Genomic DNA, 27,493 nt, shown 5'->3' with positions numbered 1-27,493 from the left:
GAGCTACGCCATTGGCTAGTGGTACACAAAGTAAAAATTTCAATGAGCCGCCATATTAGAAATCCAAACCCCTCTCTAATTCGGTTAAGAAAAGACAGGATATACTTCCATGATAGTTTTCGGAAGCGCCGGTTGTTGTTGAGCGCGCAAATCTAAATCGTTATATTAGCACACGCGGTATCCTGGTTTGGTTTGGTTTGATTTCGTTTGGTTTCTGTCTTTCATACGGGTTATTTAGCTACTCTGCTACAATGGCGACCGCAGCTGCCACTCCGACCGGCCAGAGAAGCACGTGCGGCAGGAGCACACCGCTGAGTCCGACCAGGATAACCAGACTGCAAGAGAAACAACAACTCAGGGACCTCAACGACCGCCTGGCCATTTATATTGACAAAGTCCGTAGTTTGGAGTCTGAAAATGACGTACTCCACCTTCAAATTAGCGAGAAGGAAGAAGTGAGAAGTCGGGAGGTAACCGGACTGAAAGCCCTGTATGAGACTGAGCTAGCCGACGCGAGAAGGTGTTTGGATGACTCCTCTAAGGACCGGGCCTGGCTGCAGATTGAGCTAGGAAAGATCAAGTCCGAAAATGAGCAGCTTCAACAGAAGTAAGCCTCTAACAGTGTAATTGTTCTATACAGCCTAATACGGACAGGAACTCCCGATAATATGATTAATGCTGTATGCTGACTTTGATTTTCGAGCCACTATTGTAACATGACGCACGGAAGTCCGTCCACGGGATTACTTTTTCTCGTCTGGTGAGAGCGTCCCTCAAAGTCGGTCTACAGAAAAGCATTCTTTATGATTTTACCGTCACGTAATTTGTGGTGTGGCTCGTTAGAAGGCACTCTTAGATTTGATGTAGTTACAACATCGAAATACTTTTTAAAAATGATAAATAATACTGACCGTTACCCATCGACGATTGTCTGTGTTGATGAAAGAGGATAACTGTCAAACCGAGGCTTTTACAATTACATTCTGACTAAAATAATTTTTAAAAGTAATTTAAAATGGGTTTTAAAAAGAGCATTTCTGTTTTTGCTCTAATTGAAATGGTACAGGCAATTGCTGTGTGCTAAGGAGGGAATAGATCAGATATGTAAATGACATGACTTTAATATCCAAATTGTGTTTTATTGAATATTTGATTTTGTAGTCATTTGTATGGACAGCACACGTGTATTCACAAACATGAGCGTTTTTCTTTGTATCCCCATATATCCATGAAAAATTGACAGTAGCAATTTACCCACAGTTGTTAAAATGCATGAATAGACAATTTGGAGAGTTGCCTCATTAAAAGTGCGTTGATTCTAGTGCATACTCTGAATTATAATGTCAATTAGTTGATCAACTGCAATTGTTACAAATATCTTAGAAATATATTGTTTTTCCCCTACTAAACACCAAGCAATTACCTGCATGTGAAACTAAAGAAACAAACTAAACAAAAAAACAAAAACAAAACATGCGCTTCGATTGGTGGTTTGTGGGTTTGATAATGTTTTTTTAATAGGTGTTGGTGGTGTTGTGTTGACCTGTTTGTGGAATGGAGAAATACTGAATTTGGACTTTCCAGTTAATGTGGCTAAAAAGTCCCAGACCACTTGTGGAACAGGTTCGAGTGTCCATATCTAGATATTATCTGACCTTAGTGCATTTCGGTTGCGTTTCCACCCTCTGCCTCTTATACTCTTTTTACGTCAGAATTAGCGCATATATACAGGTTTTTTTAAACGCGGGTATTCCCGCTAAAAAAAGGCAATTGACTCATTTACCTTTGCCTGTAGACGAGTTCTCCCAGGATCAACCCTACAGACTACTACCACGGGAAGGGATGGCATTTGATTGTCCTACTGGATGCGGTGGACCGCAATGTCTGGTGAGCATGACTTTGAGACAAAAATGTTTGTTATTTTTGGCTGGACCGCAACAGCGGGGGGTAGCCGTACACAGCGGGACTGAGAGTGAGCTGCTATCCGTCGTGCAGACTGGTTACAATGGGTCCATCGCGTCTGTATTTATCCGCAGGTTGGTGCTCCTGTGTGTTGGAGCCTCCGTGTGAGACGCTTCGGTCAGTAAATGTGTTTTTTAAACTTATTTTGGAGTTGCACTCACTCTTTCTGAAAAAAGGGGCGAAAATTTGCTTGTCCAGCCGGGTGTCATGTTTCCATCACTGTCGGTCTAAGTTGGAGCCAAAGAACAACTGTGACTACTTCAGTCATTTAATCGGGGAAATGAATGCCGATTGTAACCTTCCCACGGAAAAAGTCAGAAGTCGGTGGGTGTTGGTGGGTTATTTTGTCCTTTATGAAAGGGGCTTTACTGTTAAGATGGAGTCACACGTATTTTTTGACCGCCCATAAGAGACGCTAGTATTTGTGCATCTCCTGGACATATCTCCCAGCTGAGCAGGTGTTTCCAGCAGCTGCTCAGCTGAACAACGGACAAGCCACTCTTATCATGTAGATCAGGTGGGGTATTATCTTATGTAAAACAAGACTCCGCTGTGGGGAGAATGTTTATTCTATACCATTACAGGTTATTCACCGTTGAAGGCTACGGCCCTTGTTTTTAAGGAACACGGGTCGCACTTTGTTTGAATTGTTACATATTTCCAACAGCTTTAGTCGGATCTAATGTATGTTGTCTCATGAAGCCTGGAAACTGTGCAGCATTGTTGGATATACTTAATAATACTTTGGATTTTGTCTGACCATTTGTGGAATAGTGACAGATGGGAGAGGAGGCTCTGCAATTTTTAAATTAAGTCATTATTTTGTGTTGTTTAATTTATACTTCAAGTAACTTTGTGTTTACTTAGCCTGTTCTTTAAATTCTTAATCTACTATGATTTAGGGTCTATTTATTTTTAATGTGGTCTACTAGCAATTAAAGAAATTGCTTAAAATTTGCATTCCTAATTATACACAATAGTCTAGAATTGGTAATGTGTTTGCTCATCATTAGGAGACAGCAGTCAAAGTGATTTCTTCAATGTACTTATATTGTCTGATCATTAATTCAAGTTCTTGGCTGGTCGTCAAAAACTATCAGTTTTTTTTTTTTTTTTTTTTTTTTTTTTTTTTTTAAACTGATCATTCCATCACTAGTTAACACTAACCACATTAGACCTGGCTATAACAGTCTTCTTAATGTGCTTGTAGTAAAAGCTTCTTGTTCATATTCAAGTCTTAAAATCCATAATACCTACTTACTTTCAATTTATAACTTACTTATACCTTGCCCAGTTTAAGACACACCAAGCTTAACAGGAAGAGCTGGTTTTTGAGTATAATGCTCTAATGTAATGTGTGCTTTCGGATGAAGCTGTGTGATAACTTACTGTCTTTTATAAAAGTATGTCAGGTAGTTGTTGTGTCAGGTATGGTCTTACTGAAAATGTTCATGTGAAGTCAGAGCCTATGGTTTTGTCTCCCAGCTAATGTAAGTGTGTGAGAGAAGACATTCCAAACTACATTCCACTCATAGGATATCCCATTTAGTGGCAGTCTCATCTACCCAGAGACACACCATGAGAAAAGAACTGGCCTCTGTCTCAGCAGAGCTCTTCCAATAGACCACTTCACTCACAAACCCATTGAAAGAGTACCATGTTGACTTTGTTAACCCAGGCTCAGGGCTGGGAAACGGATGTCCTGTGTGTTTTTGAAAATGAAATATGTTGCTTTAATCTATATTTTTTTTATATTAAAGTATTCAGGAATTAAAAAGCATTTATTTTGAATAATCAACAGGAAAATGACATAAATGACATGACATAAATAAGAAACTCTTCTTCTAATTAACAGCACGTCTGTGTTTCTCCTCATTTGTCTCTTTTTCTGTTTTGACCTTTGTGGCATCCAGAGGACCCTGTTTACTGTAAAGTGAGCTGACCACAGTCAACCGGCAGCAAAAACCACTCTAAAACTTTTGGGCAGAATGTAGTCAGTTTTTAAGTACTGTATATTTTGTGGTTCGTATATTTAAATTTTGCATCTTACCAAAAATTGTTGGTTATTTTTTTGGAGGGGGGGCTTCATTACGGTGTTAATGTTCAGCTTTGTTGAACCTGTCAGGGATATGTTGATCCAACTTTATGCTTATTTTAGAGGCTCTAGTTTGTGTTTATTTTGAAAGCTTTTCTAATATTTAGTCTACCCTCATTGATATAGAATGAATGGACAAGAGAAATAAAGAAATAGTGTTCCTGTTCTTGCTTTATGTTTACACGGTTGTCAACAAAGTTTGCATCTGCCATTAATGATGTACTTCAGTGTAGTTTGTGAACATCCTGTGTGTCAGGGTTGGTTTAATGTCTCTCAGAACTGCTTCTAAAGATGTGCTGTCCAAACACAATGGAAAATCAAATGTGTTTTATTGTTGTTCTTAACAGCTAGGTGGAGTGAAAGGCCGACTTTGATACCGGGGGGGTGCGATATTTAAAAACAGGGATAATGGTGCATATTTCCAGACAGTCTCACCGGGAAGACATCCATTGTCTTCCACTTTTTTGTTCACATTGGAAAATTTCACAAATAGTTGTGTAACAAATAAAAAGAGAGCTAGAGAGTGAAGCACAATGCCTCCTCTCACACCTCTGCACAGTTGGCCAGTCATGGTGTGAAGTGGGTGTGAATGTTGGATCGTTCGTTTCGGAAAGTTACAGACAATGGTCAAACCGATACCACTATCTGATTTCAAGTATAGGGTGAGACAGTTTCCGATGCCATCCAACCATCTGACATGCAGTTCGGACAAACCATAAATCCTGCCTCGCTCTGCTTACCTCATTAGGTTTGGTTTTGGTCCAACATCTGTCAGATCTGTTGTAGGATATACAAGTGTGGCTTAAGTCCTTGGTGGCTACCTTTTTTGAGTTTTAACTCACCCGGATTTGTCACACACACTGCTATCCACATACACTCACCACGCCTTGTCCTCCTCCTTCCAGCTACAACAAGAAGGACTCAGAGGCAGCAGGAGCCCAAGCCAGGTTGAAGGACTTGGAGGCGCAGCTGAACTCTAAAGAGGCCACGTTGGCTACAGCGCTATCTGAGAAGAGGGGCCTGGAGGCCATCCTGGCCGAACTGCGAGAACAGCTGCAGGAGGTACGGCACCACTGTAACATGAATATGATGACACTAGATTTTCTTTCCCTTTTTACCTATTCCTTTGAACATTAATAGAGTTATTCAGAGAGGTTGATTGTGCTTATTTAAAAAAAAAAAAAAAAAAAAAATTGTAAATACTGTCAATTTTTATTCTAAATCTTGTACTCCCAGGAACATGTAATTTGTGTTGGCTTATCAGGTTCTTGCCGGTGTGGTGGGTTTTTCTCCTGAATGTAGTTCTGGACTTGCTAAATTTAATAACCATTTTGCATTTGTCTAATCTTAACGCTTTATTGTGTGTGTGTGTTTGTGTGTGTTTTATTAGCTGGATACAGGTCTCACCCAGGCCAAGAAGCACCTTGCAGATGAGATGCTCCTGCGCGTCGACTTGGAAAACCGCTGCCAGAGTCTGACTGAGGAAATGGACTTCCGTAAGAGCATGCATGAGGAGGTGAGAATTTGACATTTTATTAAGTAAAGGTAAACAAGAATCTTCAGCTTTTTTACAGACGCTGTGATGGTCTCTCTCAAGATTTGCTGGTATTTAATTGAAACCATTCTTCCCTCCAGTGAAATGTTCCCGATGCCATTGGCTGCAACACAAGCCCAAAGCATTATCAATTCAACCCCGTGCTTAACAGCTGGAGAGGTGTTCTTTCCATGAAATTCTGCACCCTTTTTCTCCATACATACCTTTGCTCATTGCGGACAAAAAGTTCTATTTTGACTTCATCTTTCTAGAGGACTTGTTTCCAAAATGCATCAGGCTTAGATGTTCCTTTTCAAACTTCTAATGCTGAATATTGTGGTGGGGACGCAGGAAAGGTTTTCTTCTGATGACTCTTTCATGAGGGTCATATTTGTGCAGGTGTCGCTGCACAGTAGAACAGTGCACTACCACTCCAGAGTCTGCTAAATCTTCCCAAAGGTCTTTTGCAGTCAAACAGGGGTTTCGATTTGCCTTTCTAGCAATCTTATGAGCAGTTCTCTCGGAAGGTTTTCTTGGTCTTCCAGCACTCAACTTGACCCACTGTTGCTGTTCACTGCCACTTTCTAATTCCATAACAAAAGGAGGAAACGGCTCCCTGAAAACACTTTGCTGTCTTCCTATATACTTCTCCTGCTTTATGGGCATCAATTATTTTAATTTTGACAGTGCTAGGCAGCTGCTTAGAAGCTGCTGATTGATGGGACAAGGTTTGAGCAGTAAGCTCAGTAAAGCTTTGAAATTTGCATCACTTGGCCTTTTCCTAAGGATGACTGTGAACAAACCACAGCCCTAACAAGCTAATTAATTGGTAAAAGTTATCTGGGAGCTCAAAACTCTTGGGATGCCCAAACGTTTGTGTGTTGCACGTTTCCTTTTTTTTTTTTTCATTCTGAACTTGTACGAAACAAAAATAATACACTAATCTCGCTTAAAATGTTAAAGAATGTTTCATCTTTAATTTAATGCCTTTTGGAGATCAGTTCATCTTCTACTCACTTAGCTATTCACAGTAACAGAAATTTTAACCAGGGTGTAAAAACCCATACTTTTTCATGCCACTTCATATGAAAGATAGAGAAAGCTATGCTAATAGAAAGTCCTGGGTACTCTGAATTGTGAGGTATTTGTGAAAATATAGGTGTCTGGGAGATGTCAAGAATACCTTTTGTCTGGATCAGGTAAATTGATTTCATTGGGTTTCCACTCTGTAGTCAGAGGCAGATGAGTGTTGGGAGAGAAGTGTCTAGTCTCCTGTTATACACATCTCAGGGCAACAATATGTGTTCTGCCTGGTGGGACACGTTACTTGATCACACTTATCAAGTGTCTGACTGACTGGTGGACTCTTATCTAAGATCAGCCATGCTACTCTTACTCATTTTGTAACAGTTATCATTTAGCAACATTATTATCCTACTACTGAAGATGCAAATGGACTGCACTCATATAGTGCTTTTCTAGTCTTATCGACCATTCAAACATACATACATACATACATACACTACTGCCCCATTCACACACACACACTCATACAGCGCTCTTTTCTATACATACTGTACTTTCTGAACACACACACTGATGATACGCCAGGGGCATATCAGTGTCTTGCCCAAGGACGCTTCGATATGTGGACTGGAGGAGTCGTGGATCAAACCACAGACCTTCCAGTTAGTGGAAGACCCGCTTTACCACCTAAGCCGGAGCCGCCTAGGATTTATTATAGCATCAGTCCTCTTTGTGTCTCTGTACAAAAAAAAAAAGTCTAATAATATAACATCCCTGCAATAAATCCTACCTTCATGAAGGTTATAATGTTCAGTGATGGTTTAGAGAGGGGTTGATTCAATGGATGTATTTTGTGGTGCTGCTGAACTGTGTTGCATTATACAGAGGGGTGTTTGTTATTTAGGCTGCCCTCATTGATATGAATGACAGAATAATAGGAACACCTGCTGATTTAGCTTGTCTTAGACTTGTGGGAATCAAGGAGCCACAACAGCAAAAGCGTGATACCATGGAGTTATGATGACATGGAGTTGGAATTATTTTTTTCATTGAATTGAGGTTATTTTTCTTTATCTGTTCAACCTAACCAGAGTTGATTTTGAATTAATCTGGACAGGATCAAACCTGAGAACAGTGTCTAAGTGCTGATTGTGTGCTCTGCTACAGGAAGTGAAGGAGGCCCGGCAGCGGTATGAGAGCCGACTGGTGGAGGTCGACTCTGGACGGAAAGAGGAGTATGAATATAAACTAACTCAGGCCCTGGCTGACATGAGGGCTCAGAATGAGGAGCAGATCAAGATATACAAGGACAGCATGGAGAGCACCTACCTGGCCAAAGTATGAAAACACACACGCACACACTCTCAGTACATATTCTTCATTCACATAATAATCCATTCTATGTGAACGTGATAGGAGGAGGAATGTGAAATGACTCTCATTCAGCTAATTTACTAGAAGCAACAAGTAGATCTAGCAATACAATGTAAGTCATGAATCATGACAATTACATATGAGGTGTCTCAACAGAAGATTTTAACAGACACAAGCCAATAATCAGATGAATAATTTTCATGACCCTGGTATAAAGTGTAATGTGGTGCTATAACAACCTCCAGTTTTCTGTCAAGTCTTTCCAACATATCTAGGAACCTGGCAGTAGGGATCTGCTCCCATTTGGCACAAAGAGCATATGGAGGTCCAACACTGATAAGGTCTAAGGTCTGCTACACATTCAGCATTTCAGTTCATCCCTCAGGTATTGGATGGGGTTGAGGTCAGGACTCTGTGTAGGCCGACCAAGCTTTTTCTCACCAAACCGTAGGCACAGGGGCATTGTCATGTTGAAACAGGAAAGGACAAAACACAAACTGTTGCCATAAAGTTGGAAGAACACTGTGGTCTAAAATACCATTGTATGTGGGAGCATTAAGATTTCACTTAATTTGAACAACGCCTAGACCAAACCAGGAAACCAGTTCCAGATCAGAAGTGTGGACGGAGCTATCTACTTACAACTTAGAAAACTACTATTCATGGTTACAGTTTTTTCTCCATTGTTAAGATGCACTTCTGCAAACTGGGTTATAAGATCCAAATATGTCTGAAGCAGCACTTGTTAATGCTGCTGATGTTTCCATTCCCCATCTTTTTAACTCCTAGTGTTTATGCTTGGCATGTTTGTATTAATTTTACTAATTAACTTACTTCCTCTTCGTTTGTCACTTGTAATTTCATGTATTTTGTTCTTTTATAAGGGATTCCATATAACATGTTTGAAAATTAGCCTTTGGCTAACTCTGGTACATTTACAGAAATGTTTGTTAATGTATATTGCACCAGTGAGTGAATAAATATAAAAAAATGCAGTTATGAAAACTTCAGTGCATTCACTTAAATTCTAATCATTTCTAGCACAACTCTCTTTAATTTTCACACGGCGATGAAATAGGAAACAAGTTGCAGAACATTTAACTCAAGTGCAGATTTCACTTGAGTCTTCTCCTGACAGTATTCTCAGTCATGTTCCTGAGAGAAATCTGGGAAAGGTAAGGTGGGAAAATCTACAGTTTTTGAACTATGTTGCACTGTCATATTAATCTCTGAGGTACCATCATTGCAGGGCAGCAAGAGCTTCTAAGCCCATCCTCAAATAACACTGGTCTCTTTGTCAATAAAAGTGAGGTTTTTCTTTCAGTGTTGCTTAGGAAAAGTTACAAACTCATATCTCATGTGTAACTCACGGCCTGTGATGACATCACAGTAGCCATGACAAGGTTGGATTTGTCATGCAAAGCATTTTTATGCAAGATGTTTGACTAGGGAAAATATTAGAGTAGGTGTGATGTGAACAGATGTATATGATAAGCAATATATGGAGCATTAGACTGCCTAAAATATGTTCATTTTAATTTGAGTTTTATTACCACTAAATAACTGCATGTTTGAACTTGTGGTCTGATGCACTCTAGCATCAGATCACTTTTGCATCAAAACATGTTTTGAAAAAGGGTTTGTTTTCATTTTGCTTATATAACTAAGGATGCGTGTTTTTTTTTTTTTTAATCACAGCATTTTCTTTTAGTTTTACTTTGGTTTTTTCTTCATACACTAATATGTGATTTTGTTGTTTGTCTGATTCATCAAAACATGAAAAAGAACAAACAAATATTACAACAGGATCTGATAGTGATTGGGAAGCCACCAAACCATCAGAAAAACACAATTATAAAAGATGAATGCCAAAATACAGCCATATGCTGTCTATAGTGTGTTGACAAACCAGCTTAAATGAAACCAAACGACACTTTGCTAACTTCCTGCATGTCAGGAAGTGACTGACTCTGCTCAGTTCCCCCTTGAGTATGAAGAGACTGAACCAGTGTTGATGTTTCTGACTCTCCAAACATTTGCGTGTTTGTTTCCAGTTGGAGGACCTGCGTCGTTTGTCTGAGATGAATGGAGCATCAGCCAACATGGCCCGGGAGGAGCTTAGAGAGTCCACCCTGAGGATTGAGGGCCTCACTGCCCAGCTGGCAGGACTGCAGAAGGAGGTTGATACTTATTCTTACTCATTAAGTTTTTATTTTTTGACAGAAATAGAATTAGTTTCACAAGTAGTACTATATGTCATAGTGACCCGAACAGAAAAGTCCAAATCCTGTTTTTTGGAAAAGACTTTGAAGATAAGAAACGGAGTTGTAAAAATTTGAACTGGAGTCATGTTCAGGGAGTATCCAGATATTATTTGCTTTACCTTTCAAAATGAAACCTGAAATGCCTCCATCAAAACATGTCATAAGACACAAGCTTTTGCAGCTTAACCAAGTTTGTTTTTAAGTGCAGCTGATTCCTCACTCACTTCAGTCACTATGGAGGCAGCTAGAATACTCTAATAATGGCACCGACGCCACAATCAGAAGGTCCCACAGGTTAAACTTGGCTTAACATTTTTTTTGTTGCTGACTAAGCATTGGTTCAGACAAAAAACAGCAGCAAATTCTTACAACAAAGTTATCACGCAGGGCCAAAGCCAGTGTGAATGAAGCCTGACTTTTCCAAAACATTAAAAAAAAAATGTCTTAACGGCAGGCCGATATGGTGCTAGTTCGTACAAAATGCTTCCATTTCTATTAACCTTCCTCTGTGAAAACTGTAAAAGTGTGGAAAAAGTGTCAGTTTTTATTTTAATTCAGTCTAATACCCATCTTTTTATACAAAAAAAGGGCTATCAGTCACACAGAACTGAGCCCGATTTTATGTTTACATTGTTTGTTTCAATGATTGACAGAATTTGACACACACGGTGCATTCATAAAGTATTCAGACCCTCTCCGCTTTTTTCACATTATGTTGCAGCCTTATTCTAAATTTTCTGATTTTTGCAAATTTATTAACAAGGAAAAAATGAAATATCACATTGATACAAATATTCAGACCCTTTGCTATGACACTTGAAATTTAGCTTAGGTGCCTCCCATTTCTCTTCATCATCTTTGAGGTGTTTCTCCCCCTTGATTCCAGTCCACTTGTGGACATGACATGATTTGGAAAGGCACGTACCTATCTATATAAAGTCTCACAGCTAACAATACATATCAAAGCAAAAGCCAAACCACTATGTCGAAGGAACTGCCTGCAGAGCTCAGAGACAGGATTGTGTCGGGGCAAAGATCTGGGGAAGGCTACAAAAAATTTTCTGCTGCATTGACGGTTCCCAAGAGCACAGTCGCCTTGATAATTCTTCAATGGAAGAAGTTTGGAACAACCCGGACTCTTCCTAGAGCTGGCTGCTCAGCCAAACTGAGAAATCAGGAGGAAAGGGTAAGAGAGGTGACCAAGAACCTGATGGTCACTCTGTAAAAGCTCCAGCGATCCTTTGTGGAGATAGGAGAAACTTCCAGGAGGACAGTCATCCCTTCAACACTCCACTTATCTGGGCTTTATGGCAGAGTGGCCAGATGGAAGCCTCTGCTCAGTGAAGACATATGAAAGCCCCTTGGAGTTTACAAAAAAAGCACCTAAAGGACTCTCAGGCTCTGAGAAGCAAGATTCTCTGGTCTGATAAAACAAAAATTGCACTGTTTGGCCTCAGTTCTAAGCATCATGTCTGGAGGAAACCAGGCACCATTCATCACCTGCCCAATACCATCCCAGCGGTGAAGCATGGTGGTGGCAGCATCACGCTGTGGGGGTGTTTTTTAGCATTAGGCACAGGGAGACTGATCAGGGGTGAGGGAAAGCTGAACAGAGCAAAGCTCAGGACCTCAGTCTGGGCCGAAGGTTAACCTTCAAACAGGGCAGTGACCCTGAACCCATTCAAATTTCTCTGGTGTGACCTGAAAATTTCTGTCAACCAACGGTCCCCATCCAACCTGACAGAGCTTGAGAGGATCTGCAGTGAAGAATGGAAGAAAATCCCCAAATCCAGGTGTGCAAAGCTTGTTAAACTTGTTATAACCAAGAAGACTCGAGGCTGTAATCACTGCCAAAGTTGCTTCAACTATGTCCTGAGTAAAGGGTCTGAATACTAATGTCAGTGTGTTTTTAGTTTTTAATAAATTTGCAAAAAAATTCTGTCTTCACTTTATGATGGGGTATAGAGTTTAGATTAATGAGGGCAAAAGGAATTTAAAGGATTTTAGCACAAGGCTGCATAGCAAAATGTGAAAAAAGGGACAAGGTCTGAATATTTTCTGAATGCACTGTAAATTGAAGTTGAAGAAAAACGTCAGTCAATAAATACACCCTCAGTAATCTTGTTAAGTGATGCTTCACACTGGGTATAATTTACATCGAAGCGGATACGAAAGCTTGTTAAATAATATGATAGTGTTGGCTTGCTCTGTGACAGATTTGCATCATTGCCTCCTCACTCTCTGGCCTCCTTGTCTATATCCAGACTCGTGGTTGGCGTGATCGTATAGCGGAGCTGGAGGCAGCATTGGGTCAGGAGAAAGACACAAGCCGCAAGCTGCTGGCAGACAAAGACCGCGAGGTGGCTGAGATCCAGGCCAAGATGCAACAACAGTTAAACGAGTATGAGCAACTGCTGGATGTTAAACTGGCTCTTGACATGGAGATCAACGCCTATCGAAAGCTTCTGGAGGGAGAAGAAGAAAGGTAAAGACCCACAAAGTTTTCAAGTAGTGATGGCATCAGTTACATTTCTACTCCATCTCTGACACACCCACTGAGTTTCTTTTGCGCACACAGATTTATAGAAGTGTGTGCATTCACGCCTCCACACAAATTGCTCTTTACAAATCCAGGTCAACTTGAAAATGTGGAATCTTTGAAAAGCCCCTTATTCCACCCAAAACACTCCCACAATTCCCACAATAAATGGTCAATGCAGATCCCTCATAAATATTGGTATACATATGGCTCCTGTGGAGATTGGAGGAAGTCTTAAAAACACAGCAAAGTTTTAGAGGCTGTGGCCTGTACCAGCTGTTAATGCAACAAATGGGACAATTCCCAAAATGAAACAAAGTGGTCAGACATTGAGGTGTATGCCTTAAACGCTTTCCTGCACACTGTCAGAATTTGGGCACAGGGACATCGAAGCAGAGCTTGGTATTTTTTAAGCATCTATAGGCCTTAGACCCGATCATCGCCTATGAAATTAGATACTTAATATTAAAAAACACAAACACTGTATTTAACTCTAAAATCCAGCATATAGGTGTTACACTCATTTTGACAGTTGATGAGTGCAGGTTGTGATGAGCTGGCAGGTGAGGGAGGTGGCTGGAGAAGGCAGTGTGTGTGGCAGCCCTGTGGCATTTTCAGTGCGCTTTGTGTGCCTGGAGCCCCAGACAGCAGAGCAATCTTTTCACTGAAGTTACTTTGTACAAAAAACTATGTGAAAACTGATAAAAATCATAGTTGGTGAAATATTCACAGTATTATAGAAGGTATAGAAATTTAGAAATGCTCAGTTCATCAGTTATATAAAAAAAACTAGATTATTTCATCACCCAGTGTGGTTGAGATGAAAAGAAATAAGGATATTCATGATTAATATAGGGAAAGCTGTACCAGACTTTCCAGAATCTGTCACCTGATCTATCCTGGCATCATCCTTTGGATTTCAGACGTGCTGTGGTGCACTGCGCAACCGACCAGGATGCCACCCTCTCCTGAGTTGTAAGGGTTTGGTAATGTGGGGATGAGCCGGCAACAGGTGCTCAATAGTTCAATAATAGTTTTAGAGTCACAGATGAAAATGGTTAAGATTTTCTTTAAATTTTTAAAACAAAGTGCTTATGGAATGATTATTGTCTTACAAGCACAAACAACATAACGCAGCTGGCCTTAATGTTTATTACATTGTTGATATAATGTAAGGTTATTAATTTAATGTGAAGTGAAGTTATCAAACCCGTTAAAGAGTCACCATAAAATCTGGCTTCAATTCACTACTTCACCATCTGTGTTGCCAGTTATACGCAGTCTCTAATGTTCATATGCATGGGTCAGAGTTTCTGAACAGGTACACACATTCTCCAGTCAAGTTTGTTTTAATAAATATGCCAGCTTTTCAATGGGAAGTGGTAAAAAAGTGTTTCAAGCCCACTTTTGTGCGTATACAACCGATATAAATGAGGCCCCTGGATATCTAACTATGGTGTTGACTCCCCCAGACTGAAGCTGTCTCCCAGTCCTTCATCTCGCGTCACGGTGTCTAGAGCCTCTTCCAGCAGCCGCAGCGTGCGGACCACTCAGGGAAAGAGAAAGCGTGTTGATGTGGAGGAACAGGAAGCCAGCAGCTCGGTGTCCATTGCTCACTCTGCCTCGGCCACCGGACCCATCTGCATCGACGAGATAGACACCGATGGCAAGTTCATTTGCCTCCACAACAGTGGAGATGAGGTGAGCTCCTGTTTTTATGTTACAGATAATTTAATTACTTCATGTTTTTATGCAGACACAGCTGAAAATCTTTTATTCCGATATCCCATGTAACTGTAGCATATTTGACCGACTGATTTGTATCAATGATTGTGTCTGTCTCAGGACCAGGCCATGGTGGGTTATGAGATGATTAAGACAACTGGCAATGCTACATCCACCTACAAGTTCACACCCAAATATATTCTGAAGGCGGGCCACAAAGTCATGGTAAGAGTTTGTCTTAGATTCTAATCCTTTTCAGCTGAACCTGATGAGTTTAGAAATTTAGCACATTTAGGAGCTCTCTTTTAAAGTCCAACAGTAATCACAAATAGTGATAACAAGTCTAAAATCATGTCAAAATCGTTATAAATCTTAAATGTTTCTTAAGGAAGGAAATAATAAAATCTTTAGAGAAATATCAGAAATTTTTCTCTCAAGCCTCTGAGAGAAATAGAACATGTTTGACAGCTGAGCCAGCAAGGGCGCAAAAACATAATGTTAATCGACCTCTAAACTGTCTGGTTTTTGTGTGCTACAGAAGTGTTATAGCTGACCAGCTAATTGGCTATATAGCTCTGCAAACTGGCAGTGCACTATGCACTTTTTCCTGGTGAATCTTTGTTTGGAAGCTTGTTAACTTAACTTTTGATCTTAAAACAGTTTAAATGTATGTCTGTGGAATCCACCCAAAAAATGTAGGAATTTATCATGCTCAAATGGTATGATTTCAAGGGAGAATTAGGTAAAATTACTGTACATAAGTCACATGGAATTGTTTGTCTAGCAAGATAACTCTTTATAGGGGTATGTATGATACTACACTTCGCATCGCGTGATTCTTAGCCCTTGCGTCATCTGTTCAGTCAATCATGGAACTTATACCTTGTCGACTATTATTCTGTTTATTCCATGGACACTTGCCAAAAAATTGCCATATGTTATCAAATTTGTTTTTACATACAGAAAACATTTTTTATATCTTGGGTCGTGTTGGAGATTGTGAAATATAGTTCCAGTTCCTTGTAAATTTCGTTGCCTAGTAATTAAATTTACACCAAACGGGTGATAAAAGTAATTTTCAGAGTAAATTTACATGGTCAGATTGTCTTTTTACTGGTCAAATATAATAAATAGGCTACATAAATGACATACAAAAGACTAATCTGAGATAATTTTAAAGACATTACAATAATAATTATATGGATAATTACAATAACCCACTAATGATTTTAAATATTACTAGCCTAATAATAAGAAAAAAAAAATAATCACAAGAGAATTTTGGCAAAACTTTCCAAAAGGGTATAAGGTGTTATGAACACTTAAATTATCATGAATGGCAGAGCAGGCTGACATTAGTTTAGTCAGTTGACACTGTCATTGGGCCTCAAGATGCTACTTTTTTCAGAAATTCATTATTATTGAGAGTCTGAGACAACAGAAAGTGAGGCAGGACCTTTAACAATAATAGATCTTATTAAAATTGAACTGAAAATTTCCATTCATTGTAAAGCTAGAATTTGAAAAGCCAGAAGGCAAGTCAAAAGTTACCAGTGCAGCGATGGAAGAAGAGGCTTTGCTGGAGTACTACAATGAAGAGGATGTCCCACATCCCTGCTTGCAGATCTTGGGCCATTCTGACATGACAAAATGTTGCTCAATGCTCTTCTTTCCTGGGCATACGGTGTCCAGGAAAGAAGAGCAGTGATCAGAGAGGCAATGGACTGCCATGCGCCTCAAATAGTGATGAGTGTAGCAGCATGACAAGCCCTGTACCGGGAAGAACAGATGATAGTAAGAATGTTTTATAGAAACATAGCCTATTTTTAACACGTACAAAGGAACATGCACATCTTCATCCTGCCTCACTAAAAAGCAGGACAGCTCTTGGTTTCCCTCTCTACCTTTCCAGGCCAAACAAAGCTGGATAGCAAAACAAACCTTACAGACAAGACCATCAGCTGAATCAGGTGACAGTGCAACTATTTTCTAATGAGTTTCAGAGCAGACTCTTGACACAGGAGGATGGTGAACACTTACATCTTTTCTACTTTTTCTGTAACCTTTAATTACAGATTGAACATTGAATTTGATGAGCCGAAACTGGTGTCAGTAATTAAGGTGAAGGTAATTACTGTAAGGGTCAGTTAAGGCTTGCACTCAGACTTGTAAGACTTGCTACCGTTTTTGATGGCTGGACGGAGGCATAAAATTCCCTCGGCTTCTGATTCAGGGAATCAGTGTTGTAAGATTGCAGGTCTGTGTTTCTTCCTTTTTGTTCAAGAAAATCTGTTAACGTTTTCACTTCCCAATTTGCAACTCCTTGGTGTTCTTCTCAGTCTCCTCCTCCTCCTATTTTACTGAGCTCTTCAGTTAGTTCTTTGTGCTGTCTCTACTTGGTCTCGATGTTAAGTTCTCCATAAAGGTTAAACGAGATGTTAAATTCCTCCATTCTGATGTTTATTTACTTACTTCAGGAGTTGCATGTGTCAAATAGCCAGCTACAATAGAGCCCTTTTGATAAACAACTAGGTGCTGAAGCTTCAGTACTGTTGCCATGGCTACCTCCAGTTTTAAAACTTGCAAATTAATTTAGAACAGCAAACAAACAAATATGTCATAGACACAAACTGTTTGGTTGGAAGGTGTGGATTAACTTTTAATAACCAATCAGAATCATAATTTTCAGTGGACAAGGTATAATGGGTAATACCCCTTCTTGCTGGCCAAAAAAGAGGCCAATTTGACTTATGATTGTCATTAATCTTAATTGTAATTTTTCTGAAAGCAACTCTTTTAAAAATCCTAATTATTGTTGTAATTATTGTTCAGTTTGATTACACACATGTATTACAAACACTACAGTGACAAATACTAAATGTTACAACTAAACAAAGACACAAAAAGAGAGAGCTCAGCAACAATAAAAGGCCTGGGAAACCAGGGAACACAACTAAAGTGAGTGATCGCAGAATTATCAAAAATAGCAGAAAGGTGGTGCACACTTCACTGATCGTAGAAGTGAACCTAGAAGTCACACCTGAAAGATCCACCGTCAGTATTTTAGCGTTTTAACCAGGCCCAGCGTGCACCTGTTGGTCACGCAACATGGCAGGTATGTTTGATTTTGGACACTTGCTGTGGTTGCTGGGTGGTGCAATAAATCAACAGCTTCTTCTGTGCTGCAGCTGCTGATTTCGCCCTGGTCAATAGTGTTACTAGTTTGTTCTGTTTCTACAATGTTGCTAGTAGTTTACAGTTGGCTGTTATGAAAGAATGCCTTTTACACCATGAGTAAAGTTATGTGGATGGTTAGTACTGTTGCAGTCACGCGTCCAATTAAACAGGGGCCTCACGAGCCAAAAAAAATTGGTCGCAAGTCTGGGGCTCAGGCCCAGGTAAGCCTCTGCATTAAGGCACCACTGGAAGTTTTAGACAGCGCTCTCCACCACCACCATCATGAAAACACCAAATGAGGGAATTTCTTTTTGGAAGAATGGTGTTCCATTCTGGTGATGCATTCTGGTTAATCAAAGGGTTTAAAGAGTTTTGGAGTGGCAGAGTGAGTCACTGCTGTCCAGGAACAGGCAGGCTCTACTTCTGAAAGTTGTTACTCTTTTAACTGAACTACTCTTATCGATATAAGCAGATAGAAATAAACTTGTAACTAGAAGACACACATTATTACATGCACACACATACTAACATACAGTATAGAATCTCTTAAAACAGACCAATGCTGGATTTTTGGGAGCAAAAAAATTCTGATATCGATATATCGGCTGATATTCATATATATATATGTATGTGTGTGTGTGTGTGTGTGTGTGTGTGTGTGTGTGTGTGTGTGTGTGTATTTGTGTGTGTGTATATATTTGTATGTACAATTGGTTACATATATGTATTTGGCCAGTGACAAGGTTTTTGTAATTTTTCCCACTGTACACCACCCCAGTGGGTTTGAAACAAAGCCATCAAGATGTAATTGAAGTGTTGATTTTCAGCTTTAATTTAAGCTTTAATTTAAAAAAAATGGCATTTACGTTTTAGGAATTACAGCAGTTTGGTACAAAGCATTTTTTTCCTCTTTTGAGATTAATCTATTTATGTATTTTCACCATATCTTAATTACCCCAAGCATCTTTTTCTAAATTGTTCTGAAAAAGAAGTTTTCATATCTGTGCAAATTGGACAAAATACATACCGACACGATATATCTGCGATGGGCCATTATCGGTCGCGCTTTAGTCTTAAAATGTTTTAGATAGATTTTGTCTTAAGAGTCTTTCCATTCAAGTCAACTTCATTGGCTTTCATCCACATACAAAGTATACAGCTGAATGAAATCTCATTCTTATAAACCAAAGGGCTAAAACAGTGCAACATAAAATACTGCATAAAACAACAGAGCTACTAAGGCAGGTATGTATTACATATGACTGCTGGTGTTTACGGTTCTGTATGCACACCCAAATGTAAACATAGTAAGTAGCCATGATATACACAATGAAATACTAAATACTAGCAGCGTAAAACAGCACAGCAGAATATCTTGATATGGTTGTTGAGAATAATTATGGAATATAAATACAATATATAAATAATGCGTCACTGTTGTTTCTGTGTGATTATAACTATAAAAGCTGTGAGTATAAAGAAAAGTAATAGTATAGATTATTATTAGTGTATATAGTAATAAGGATAATAGTAATAGTAATAATAGTAATGGCATAATAGTAATGGTTTTATATAAGGACTATATTATGGTATAAAAATAATGCATAACATACGTAGCAGTGGTAACAGTTGGTAGCACTGTGCTTAGTACGGGTGGACTGCTATGGTGGTAAGGTGGTTTATGTGGTAGATGGCAGCAGAGTGTTTAGGAATGTGACAGGTTGGGGGAAGAAGCTGTTCTAGAACCTTGCAGGGCTGGTTTTGATGCTGTGAAACCTTCCTGATGGCAGTGGGACAAGCATTGTGAGGGGTGGGAGAATCCTGCACGATGGAAGAAGCTCTGCTTACACAGTGTGTCTGGAAGATGTCCTGGATGGAGGGGAGAGAGACCCCTATGAACCTCTTAGCTGTCCTCACTATACGTTGCAGGGTCTTATGTTCTGATGCTTTGCAATTCCCGACCCACACTGTGATGAAGCTGGCTAGGACGCTCTCCACATTGCCTCTGTAGAAGGTGGTGAGGATGGGTGGTGGTAGACTGGCTCTCTTCAATCTCTGCAGAAAGTGAAGACATTGTTGTGCATTCTTAACTGCAGAGTTGGTGTTGAGAGACCAGGTGAGGTCGTCTGAGAGAAGGACATCAAGAAACTGGGGAGCTGTGGGTCGTCTACTAACCAGAAGGTCTTACACATCAGCGTATCAATTAGAGCTTCAAACCGTGCATAGAAGTCATCAAGCATGTCAGTGAGGTGGATGTCACTATGGTTGGCCTGTGGTGTAGTCTTGTAGTCTATTAAGGCCTGGATGCTGCGCATTTTGTCCCTAGTATCACAGAAGTGGTTTTGAATCCTCTGTGCATACTGGTGTGCTTTCTTGATGGTCCGGGAAAGCTCAGCCCTTAGAGACCTGAGAGCCACTCCATCTCACAACCTGAAGGTGTGGCGTTTTGTGCTCTCAGCAGGGCATGGAACTCAGCCATCAGTCACGGCTTCTGTTTGACACGTGTGTTGATGGGCTTCACCACAGCGACATCCTCATTAATAGCCTTAAGGAAGCTGCTTCCCTGAACATGTTCCAGTCTTGGCTCTCAGAGCAGTCTTGCTGGGCTGAGGTGGCTCCTTCCTGCCAGATTGTGATGGTCCTGTGTGCTGGCTTGGAGCATTTCAGTAGTGGTCTTAATGCTGGGAGTAGCATGACACTGAGGAGCCGAGGTTGGGGCGGGGGATGGCTTTGTATGCCTTGTGGATGTTGGTCCTCGATTCAGTTGTTCATGCCAAAGCAATCTCATGCGTCATGTTACCTTAAATAAAAATGATCTAAGAGAGTACCAGGCATTGAGGTATACAGGTTTGAGATAAAGAGAGCACTGTTATCAGATTTGTACTCAGCAGATAAACTGAGATCAGCGATTGGAATCATGAGAGAAAAAATTGGGTCCCTAGTAGGTTGTTGTTTAGTCTCTCTCTTGTTGTCTCAGGCTGCTGTCTATGGTAGTATTATTCAGTGCAACTGTCATTATGCAAATTTAGTTTCAAAATGCAAACATGTAATGTGTGAAAAGAAGCTCTGTCTACAGAGAATTAGCAGCATTCTGGCTCGTTAATGTAAGGATGGGGGGGCGCAATCATTAAACCAAAAACATAAAATATAAATTTCTCCCTTTTGGGTTCCCTCTCTCAAAGGTAGTTGAAAAACTCATGTGGATTATCAGCTGGATTTTAAACCACTAATATATGAGAGAGCTGACTGATATCAGCTGATTCTTGACCTCTGGACAAAATCTCAGTGAAGTCACACTGGATTTTAAGGATATAGTGTATGGTCTTAGTGACTTAATGTGAATACCATGTTGAATATGAGGATGACTTTGGGGCTTTTTAAATCCTAATGTACCTGTTTGTGTGCAGGTGTGGGCATCTGATGCTGGTGTGAGCTCAAAGCCTCCCACAGACCTGGTTTGGAAGAACCAATCCTCCTGGGGTTCAATGGAGGATGTCCACGTGGTGCTGATCAACCCTCAGGGAGAGGTGAGACCACACACACACACACATTCATTCACCATCTCTATCCCTGTACTCTGTTACCAGCCCTTTGTTTTCTATGATCAGTCTTTACATACTGGTTGCATTGATTTAATATCACCACCTGTAACATTCTTAGATGTCTTTTTCTGGCAAAAAAGCTGAAGTGCAATGTTCGTCAGCCAGTTGTGTATCAGGAATAAAAAGCAAAGTACCCTTGGATTATGGCTTTTGTGTGTGTGTGTGTGTGTGTGTGTGTGTGTGTGTGTGTGTGTGTGTGTGTGTGTGTGTGTGTGTGTGTGTGTGTGTGTGTGTGTGTGTGTGTGTGTGTGTGTGTGTGTGTGTGTGTGTGTGTTGCAGGAGGTCGCAAAGAGAACCACGACATACAAGACAGCAGTAGAAGAAGAGCAGGGTGAGGAGGAGGAGGATGATAATGGAGTGGAGGCCATTGAGGAAGACCTCTTCCACCAACAGGTGAAACTACAAGCCACATTATTAGCTCATTGCAGAGATTTTTCGGATTTAAGTCTAACTACTAAATGTGAATATATTTAGTAAACTCCACTATAGGAACGCATTTATGGGAAAACAATTCTTGGTCTCTTCTAACATGACTATGAGGCGGCAAATAAGCTTACTTCCTAACATGTCAGTTTTCCTTTAAACTTTAAATCTGAAACCTCAAAGTCCTAGATTTTAAGGTTGTTTTATTATTTTAGGCGGGATAATAGCCAAACGTCATAACGTTTGCAATATTTTGTTTTTTATGGTACCATGACTATTTGTGGTCACTGTGTTTCGGTGCAGGGAGACCCTCGCACTGCCAAGAGAGGCTGCTCTATCATGTGATCGTACTGCTCCAACCTGGCGCCGCCGCCACCACCTCCTCTGAGCCCAGCGAGTTTGCTGCCAACTGATATTACTAGAACTATTTTTCTATCTTTTGTAGTGTATTTCAATAAAATGTTAAATTTTTATTTTATCTTTTTCTTTCTCATAAAGATACAAAACTGATTTTGGTAGATGTATTTTTATCTGAGAAACGAAAAACTAACATGGTTATTGAACAAAGTTTGTATTTTTATTTCAGACCCTTTTTTTTTTTTTTTTTTTTTAAATCTTTTTAAACCATGCAGCATATAGCTTAAACCCAAGGACATACTTTTTTTTAAGGAAGCAATGAGTCATGTACCATGCAATTTTTAAAATATATTTCAATTTTGTTACTTTTTATTTTATCTTAATTTTATTGTTGATACTATACTTAAGGCCTTTGAATTACAAGAACAGCCACAAGATGTCAGTAATTAGTTTATATCATTGGCTGGTTTAACTCAGTTTTTCAGTTTGCTAAAAAGCTAAGGTATGATTTGGAGAAAAAAAACTTTGAAAAAATATACACTGAAAGGACAAGTACACTAAAAGTTCTGCAGTAACAGGAGTTAATAAATTACTTCCTCCCATCAGTCTGGACCTTGAGTGGACAGAATGTCAGCCTTACATAATTTGGAAACCTCTGTTCAATGGCATTCTTCTAGCATCTTTAGAAAAACACCTGAATACTGTGATTGTATGATTGTATTCATAAGGAAGTCAGAGGAAAGTTGAAGTTTGTTAGCAGTTGCTGAGTTACCTTAAAGCCCTCTGTGTTTAAGATTTGAAACTGTGGGTTTGCTGACTCGTGGTATTAATATGAAAAAGATCTGAGCTGGAGACACTACAAAAAATGGACTGAGACCAGGACATTTCATTTCTATATAAAGACAAACTTTTGCCATCAGAAGAATTTGAAAGATGTTATAATCACATTCTACACACAGGGGTTTTAATGTGATGGACTTCAGCGAACACGAGTTTCTCTTTACTGACTTTGAATAAGCGTTGGACCACTAATTAAGAAGTATTGATTGTATTCTTAATTTATGACATTTTAAGTGTTTGATGTGTGTTACTATGCATGCTGTGGCTGTAATCTTCATAGTTGTATGATTAAATGTTTTCTTGTAATTGTGTTTTACTTTTTCAAATGCCATTAAATCAGTCAAGAAGTCAGCAAAAATAATGATGGTAACTCACAAAAATAAATGTTTATATCCTGTATTTGCCATTTATTTACCAATTAGAATCACCTGTCCTGAGAGACCACCACCTTGCAGATTGAAGTTGTCATTGTAATAAATCAGTGTAATTATGTAGTCTTAACTAGATTTAGTGCTAGTAGTAGTTGGAGTAGTATTTTTATTAATCAAACATTCTCTGACAATCCGGTACAGCCCATGGCACAGGATCTGTAACATGGTTGTAACTGGTTAGAACCTTATGTTGTTGGTTTTTTATTTTACTATCAAACGATTACATAATATGCATTGAGATTGCACCATGAACATATCTTTATTTCAAAGCATGGGAAATTGGGCTGTTGCTGTGACACATGGCATCTTACTAGTTTAGCTAGCGGCAAAAAGGAAGTAATTTAAACAGGTTACAGGTAGTATAGAACAAAGCACCTCCCCTGGCATTTCAATTCCCATATGGAATATGGAGAGCTAAAATAATGAGATTGGTTCCCCAAACTGCACAATGTCTTAATTCAGTACTTTGTAGCAGTCCCTTTGGCAGCAGTTACAGCTTTGATTCTTCGGTAAGTCCATAGAAGCTTTGCACACCTGGATTTGGGCAGTTTATCCCATTTTTCCTGGCGGATCCTCTCAAGCTCCCCTCAGATTGGATGTGGAGTGTCTGTGATCTGCAATCTTTAGGTCTCTTTAAAGATGTTCTGTGGGATTTAAGTCTAGGCTTTGTCTGTTCCACTCAAGGACAGTCAGGGACTTGTCCTGAAGCCACTCCAGTGTTTTGTTGACTGTATGCTTTGGGTCATTGTGCTGAAAGGTGGATAGTTGCCCCAGCTTCAGGTCGCCTAAACTCTTGAGCAAGTTTTCTCCACAAACCTCACTGTGTTGGGCTGCATTCATCCTTCCCTCAGTTCTGACCAGTCTCCCTGTCCCTGCCACTGAGAAGCTCCCACACAGCATGATGCTGCCATTACCATGCTTAGCCGTAGGGATGGTATTAGCCAGTTGACGAGCAGTGCCTGGTGTTTTTCAGATATAGTGTTTGGAGTTCTGTCCAAAGGATTCGGTTATTGTGTCATCAGGAAAGAATCTTTTTCCTCATGCTGTCAGAGTCCTTTAAATGCCATTTGGGAAATTCCCATTTGTGCAAAGTGGCTTCTTTCTAGCTGCTCTACCGTTGATTGAGTGGTGCTGAGATGGTTGTATCTCTGGCAGAGGATTTCTAAAGCTTTGTTAGAGTGACTGGTTCTTGGTCACCTCCCTGACCAAGGCCCTTGTTGCACGGTTTCTCAGTTTGGTCGGACGTCTAACTCTAAGAAGAATCTGGTGGTTCCAAACTGCTTCCATTTAACAGTTATTGCGGCCATTGTGCTCTTGGGATCTCACCATAATTTTATCGTGGAGGTCTACAGAGTTCCTTGGACCTCATGGCTGGATTTTTGTCCTGACATGCAGTGTGACTTGTGAGATCCTAAATAGACAGGTGTGTGCCTTTCTAAACTATGTCCAAACAATTCAATTTGCAGCAGTTGGACTCCAGCCAAAGTTCATCCTTCTGCCACTTGTATCATAATACATCTGATATAGCTTAGCTTTAGAAAATTGAGTCCTGTCTGTTATTTTATATTGCATTAAATAATACCTTGCACGAGCAAAAAAATTTGTGACTCCACCTCAGTGCTCTCCCATAATTCATCTGAAATCTGAATATTTAATTCCTTCTCCAAGATGGTTTTGATAAATTAATAAACATGAATAAAATAGGAGTAGTGTAGGGTTCTTATTGCATAGTACATTTATAAATACCGGACATCATTTTACAAGTACATATTCAATTCAATTTTATTTATATAGCGCCAAATCATAACAGAGGTTATCTCAGGGCACTCATGTAGAGCATATCTAGACCATACTCTTTATAGTTATATTTATAGAGACCCAACATTCCCACATGAGCAAGCACTTGGCAACAGCGGCAAGGAAAAACTCCCTTTTAACAGATAGAAACCTTGAACAGAACCCAGCTCATGGTGGATGGCTATCTGCCCTGACCGGCTGGGTTGAGAGAGAGAGAGAGAGAGAGAGAGAGAGGGAGAAAAGAGAAGGGGGAGCGCATAGTAGACAGTAGACATATAACAAAAATGTGTAGCAATAATTAGACTAATAATAAAATTCATAATTATAATAACAGGGTGAATAATACTACTAATAAAACTAAATAATAATTATAGATATTATTCTAATTAATAACAATAGATGATAATATAATAATATTTGAAGCAGTGGGTGTTGAGCGGGATCATGGGGTAGTAGGTGGTTTGCAGTCACAGATCCAGACTCTCTAGCACCAGGGACAGAAATACCTGCAGAAAGCGACAGGAAGAGAGAGGAGAGAGACGAGAAAGAACAAAACTACGGGAGAGAGAAGAAGTCACATATATAATTGTGTAAGATGTTTACAACAAAGAACTGAAGGTGCAAGTCTGCAGTGTGCAAAGTCTGACTTTTTTGCATCACCAGGGTCAATTTACTGGCACAAACATGACGCTGTTGAAGAGCAGAGAAAATAGAATTTATGTCTGTTAGAACTTTCCCACCATTTGTCACCTTTATCTGTGCTGAAAAATGGTCAGGTCCTTTGTCTTGAGCTCCCATTTTCTGAATGATGGTAAAACAGCAGCTCTGCCTATTTGAATTAATTTCATCTTGAAAAAAATGTGCTTGTCTGTGCAGTAGAATGACACAGCAGCCAAGATTGTTCCATTTGTGATTAGCTACTTTAAATACAATTATGAAAGGAGTAGCATATGAACAAATTAAGTGGTACTTCTATAAAAGTAAATGAAACAGAAAGAGGGACAAAAAAATCAATGAGAAAATATGGTATTGCTGTAATATTGTAAATTAGTGCCAGATTTGATATAAATGATCATGAATTGTTATTAATTGGAATCGTTATGGCTTTGAACCAACAGGAAATATGCAGTGTATTCTGAGATATTCTGTGGTAAGAGTAACAATGTGTGTAGTGTTTCAATTAAGCCACTTAGAGCCTTTTGTTTTCCATTTTTGATGATTTGCTGTTAATTTCGAACTATATCACCACTGTAATCTATGCAGATAATTCCACAACCTATACATCAACGCTCAGACATGGAGAACTGGAAAGTCTTAAATGAAGAGTTGATGTGAACACAACAGTGATGGCAGTAAATGAAGTAGTTCTTAACGTAGGAAAGACTAAAAGTATGGTGTTTGGTTTAAAATGTGGTCGTTATTGCACAAGTGACCCCAGCTAGTTTGTTACAGAATTGTGGAATCAATTGAACAAACAATGGTGGCATTCATTACCATTACCATGTTTTAATAAAACAGGAAATGGCTCAATATATGACTGGTTTTGCCCTTAAGATACTGATACTGATTTATTGTACACATCACTTGAGAGCTGTTTTTAAAGGTTACTCTTATACTTCCATATACAGTAGGGAGGAGTTAGTCTCTGGTTAAAGGTGTTTAGTTTCAGTTTCACTTTCAGCAAAGAATTCCTCAATTGGCTCTGTTGACCATTTTTAAGTGTAATTCTTGAATAATGTGAAATATTCCTAATAATGCAGTCTTGGAGATTTTAACGTAACTTAATTTAAAGTTTGTTAGATTCCAAGAAAAGACAAATCTAATTTCTTCCATTTTACCAGAACTGCAACATACTGTGTGACCAGAAAGTACATGAATAGTAAATATTCTATGCTTCTAGTGCATTCTGTGTGCATGTGGACCACTTTCAGAAACACCAGGTAACTTTTGCTAACCACCAGTGGCAAATGCACCAATGTGGAATAAGAGCAGAACAAGTAGAGTCAACAAACTGACTCCTAATAAAATTTGCACAATATCTACATCAGCTTTACTAATATTAGCCCCCGTAACTAATGGTCTTACTAGCTCTTTTATAGCTAAACCCCTGAATAGAATTGAACAATAATGGTCAATTCAATTTTTTATTTGTAAGAGCAAGATTGTTATTCCATCATTCAAAAACTGCAGGTTTACAGTGATTTTGTCCTTCACGAACATATATTTGAACTGAAAATGGAGCAAAACAGTTACCATTCTTCAAATAAAATGTGATGCTTCATGTATGAAATTCTAACTTTATCTCAGATTTTTTTTTAACTTGTGTAAGGCTACCTTTGAGTAAGTA

At 39.4% G+C, this 27,493-nt stretch overlaps 1 protein-coding gene across 1 annotated transcript; it reads left to right on the top strand.

Moving 5' to 3' along the window:
* The first annotated feature begins 251 nt into the window (after positions 1-251).
* On the top strand, positions 252-23,315 carry lmnb1 (lamin B1). The gene is made up of 11 exons (XM_040123219.1): positions 252-607; positions 4,963-5,119; positions 5,448-5,573; positions 7,785-7,955; positions 10,046-10,171; positions 12,520-12,740; positions 14,267-14,495; positions 14,640-14,744; positions 21,104-21,223; positions 21,578-21,691; positions 22,025-23,315. The coding sequence occupies exons 1-11, from the start codon at positions 252-254 to the stop codon at positions 22,064-22,066; spliced, it is 1,767 nt and encodes a 588-aa protein (XP_039979153.1). The 3' UTR covers positions 22,067-23,315.
* Positions 23,316-27,493: the final 4,178 nt, after the last annotated feature.

This window comes from Xiphias gladius, unplaced genomic scaffold, assembly GCF_016859285.1.
Source record: "Xiphias gladius isolate SHS-SW01 ecotype Sanya breed wild unplaced genomic scaffold, ASM1685928v1 HiC_scaffold_1481, whole genome shotgun sequence".
NCBI lineage: Eukaryota > Metazoa > Chordata > Actinopteri > Istiophoriformes > Xiphiidae > Xiphias > Xiphias gladius.
The sequence above is the reverse complement of the archived record's forward strand: the minus strand, read 5'-3'. Positions and strand labels throughout refer to the sequence as shown.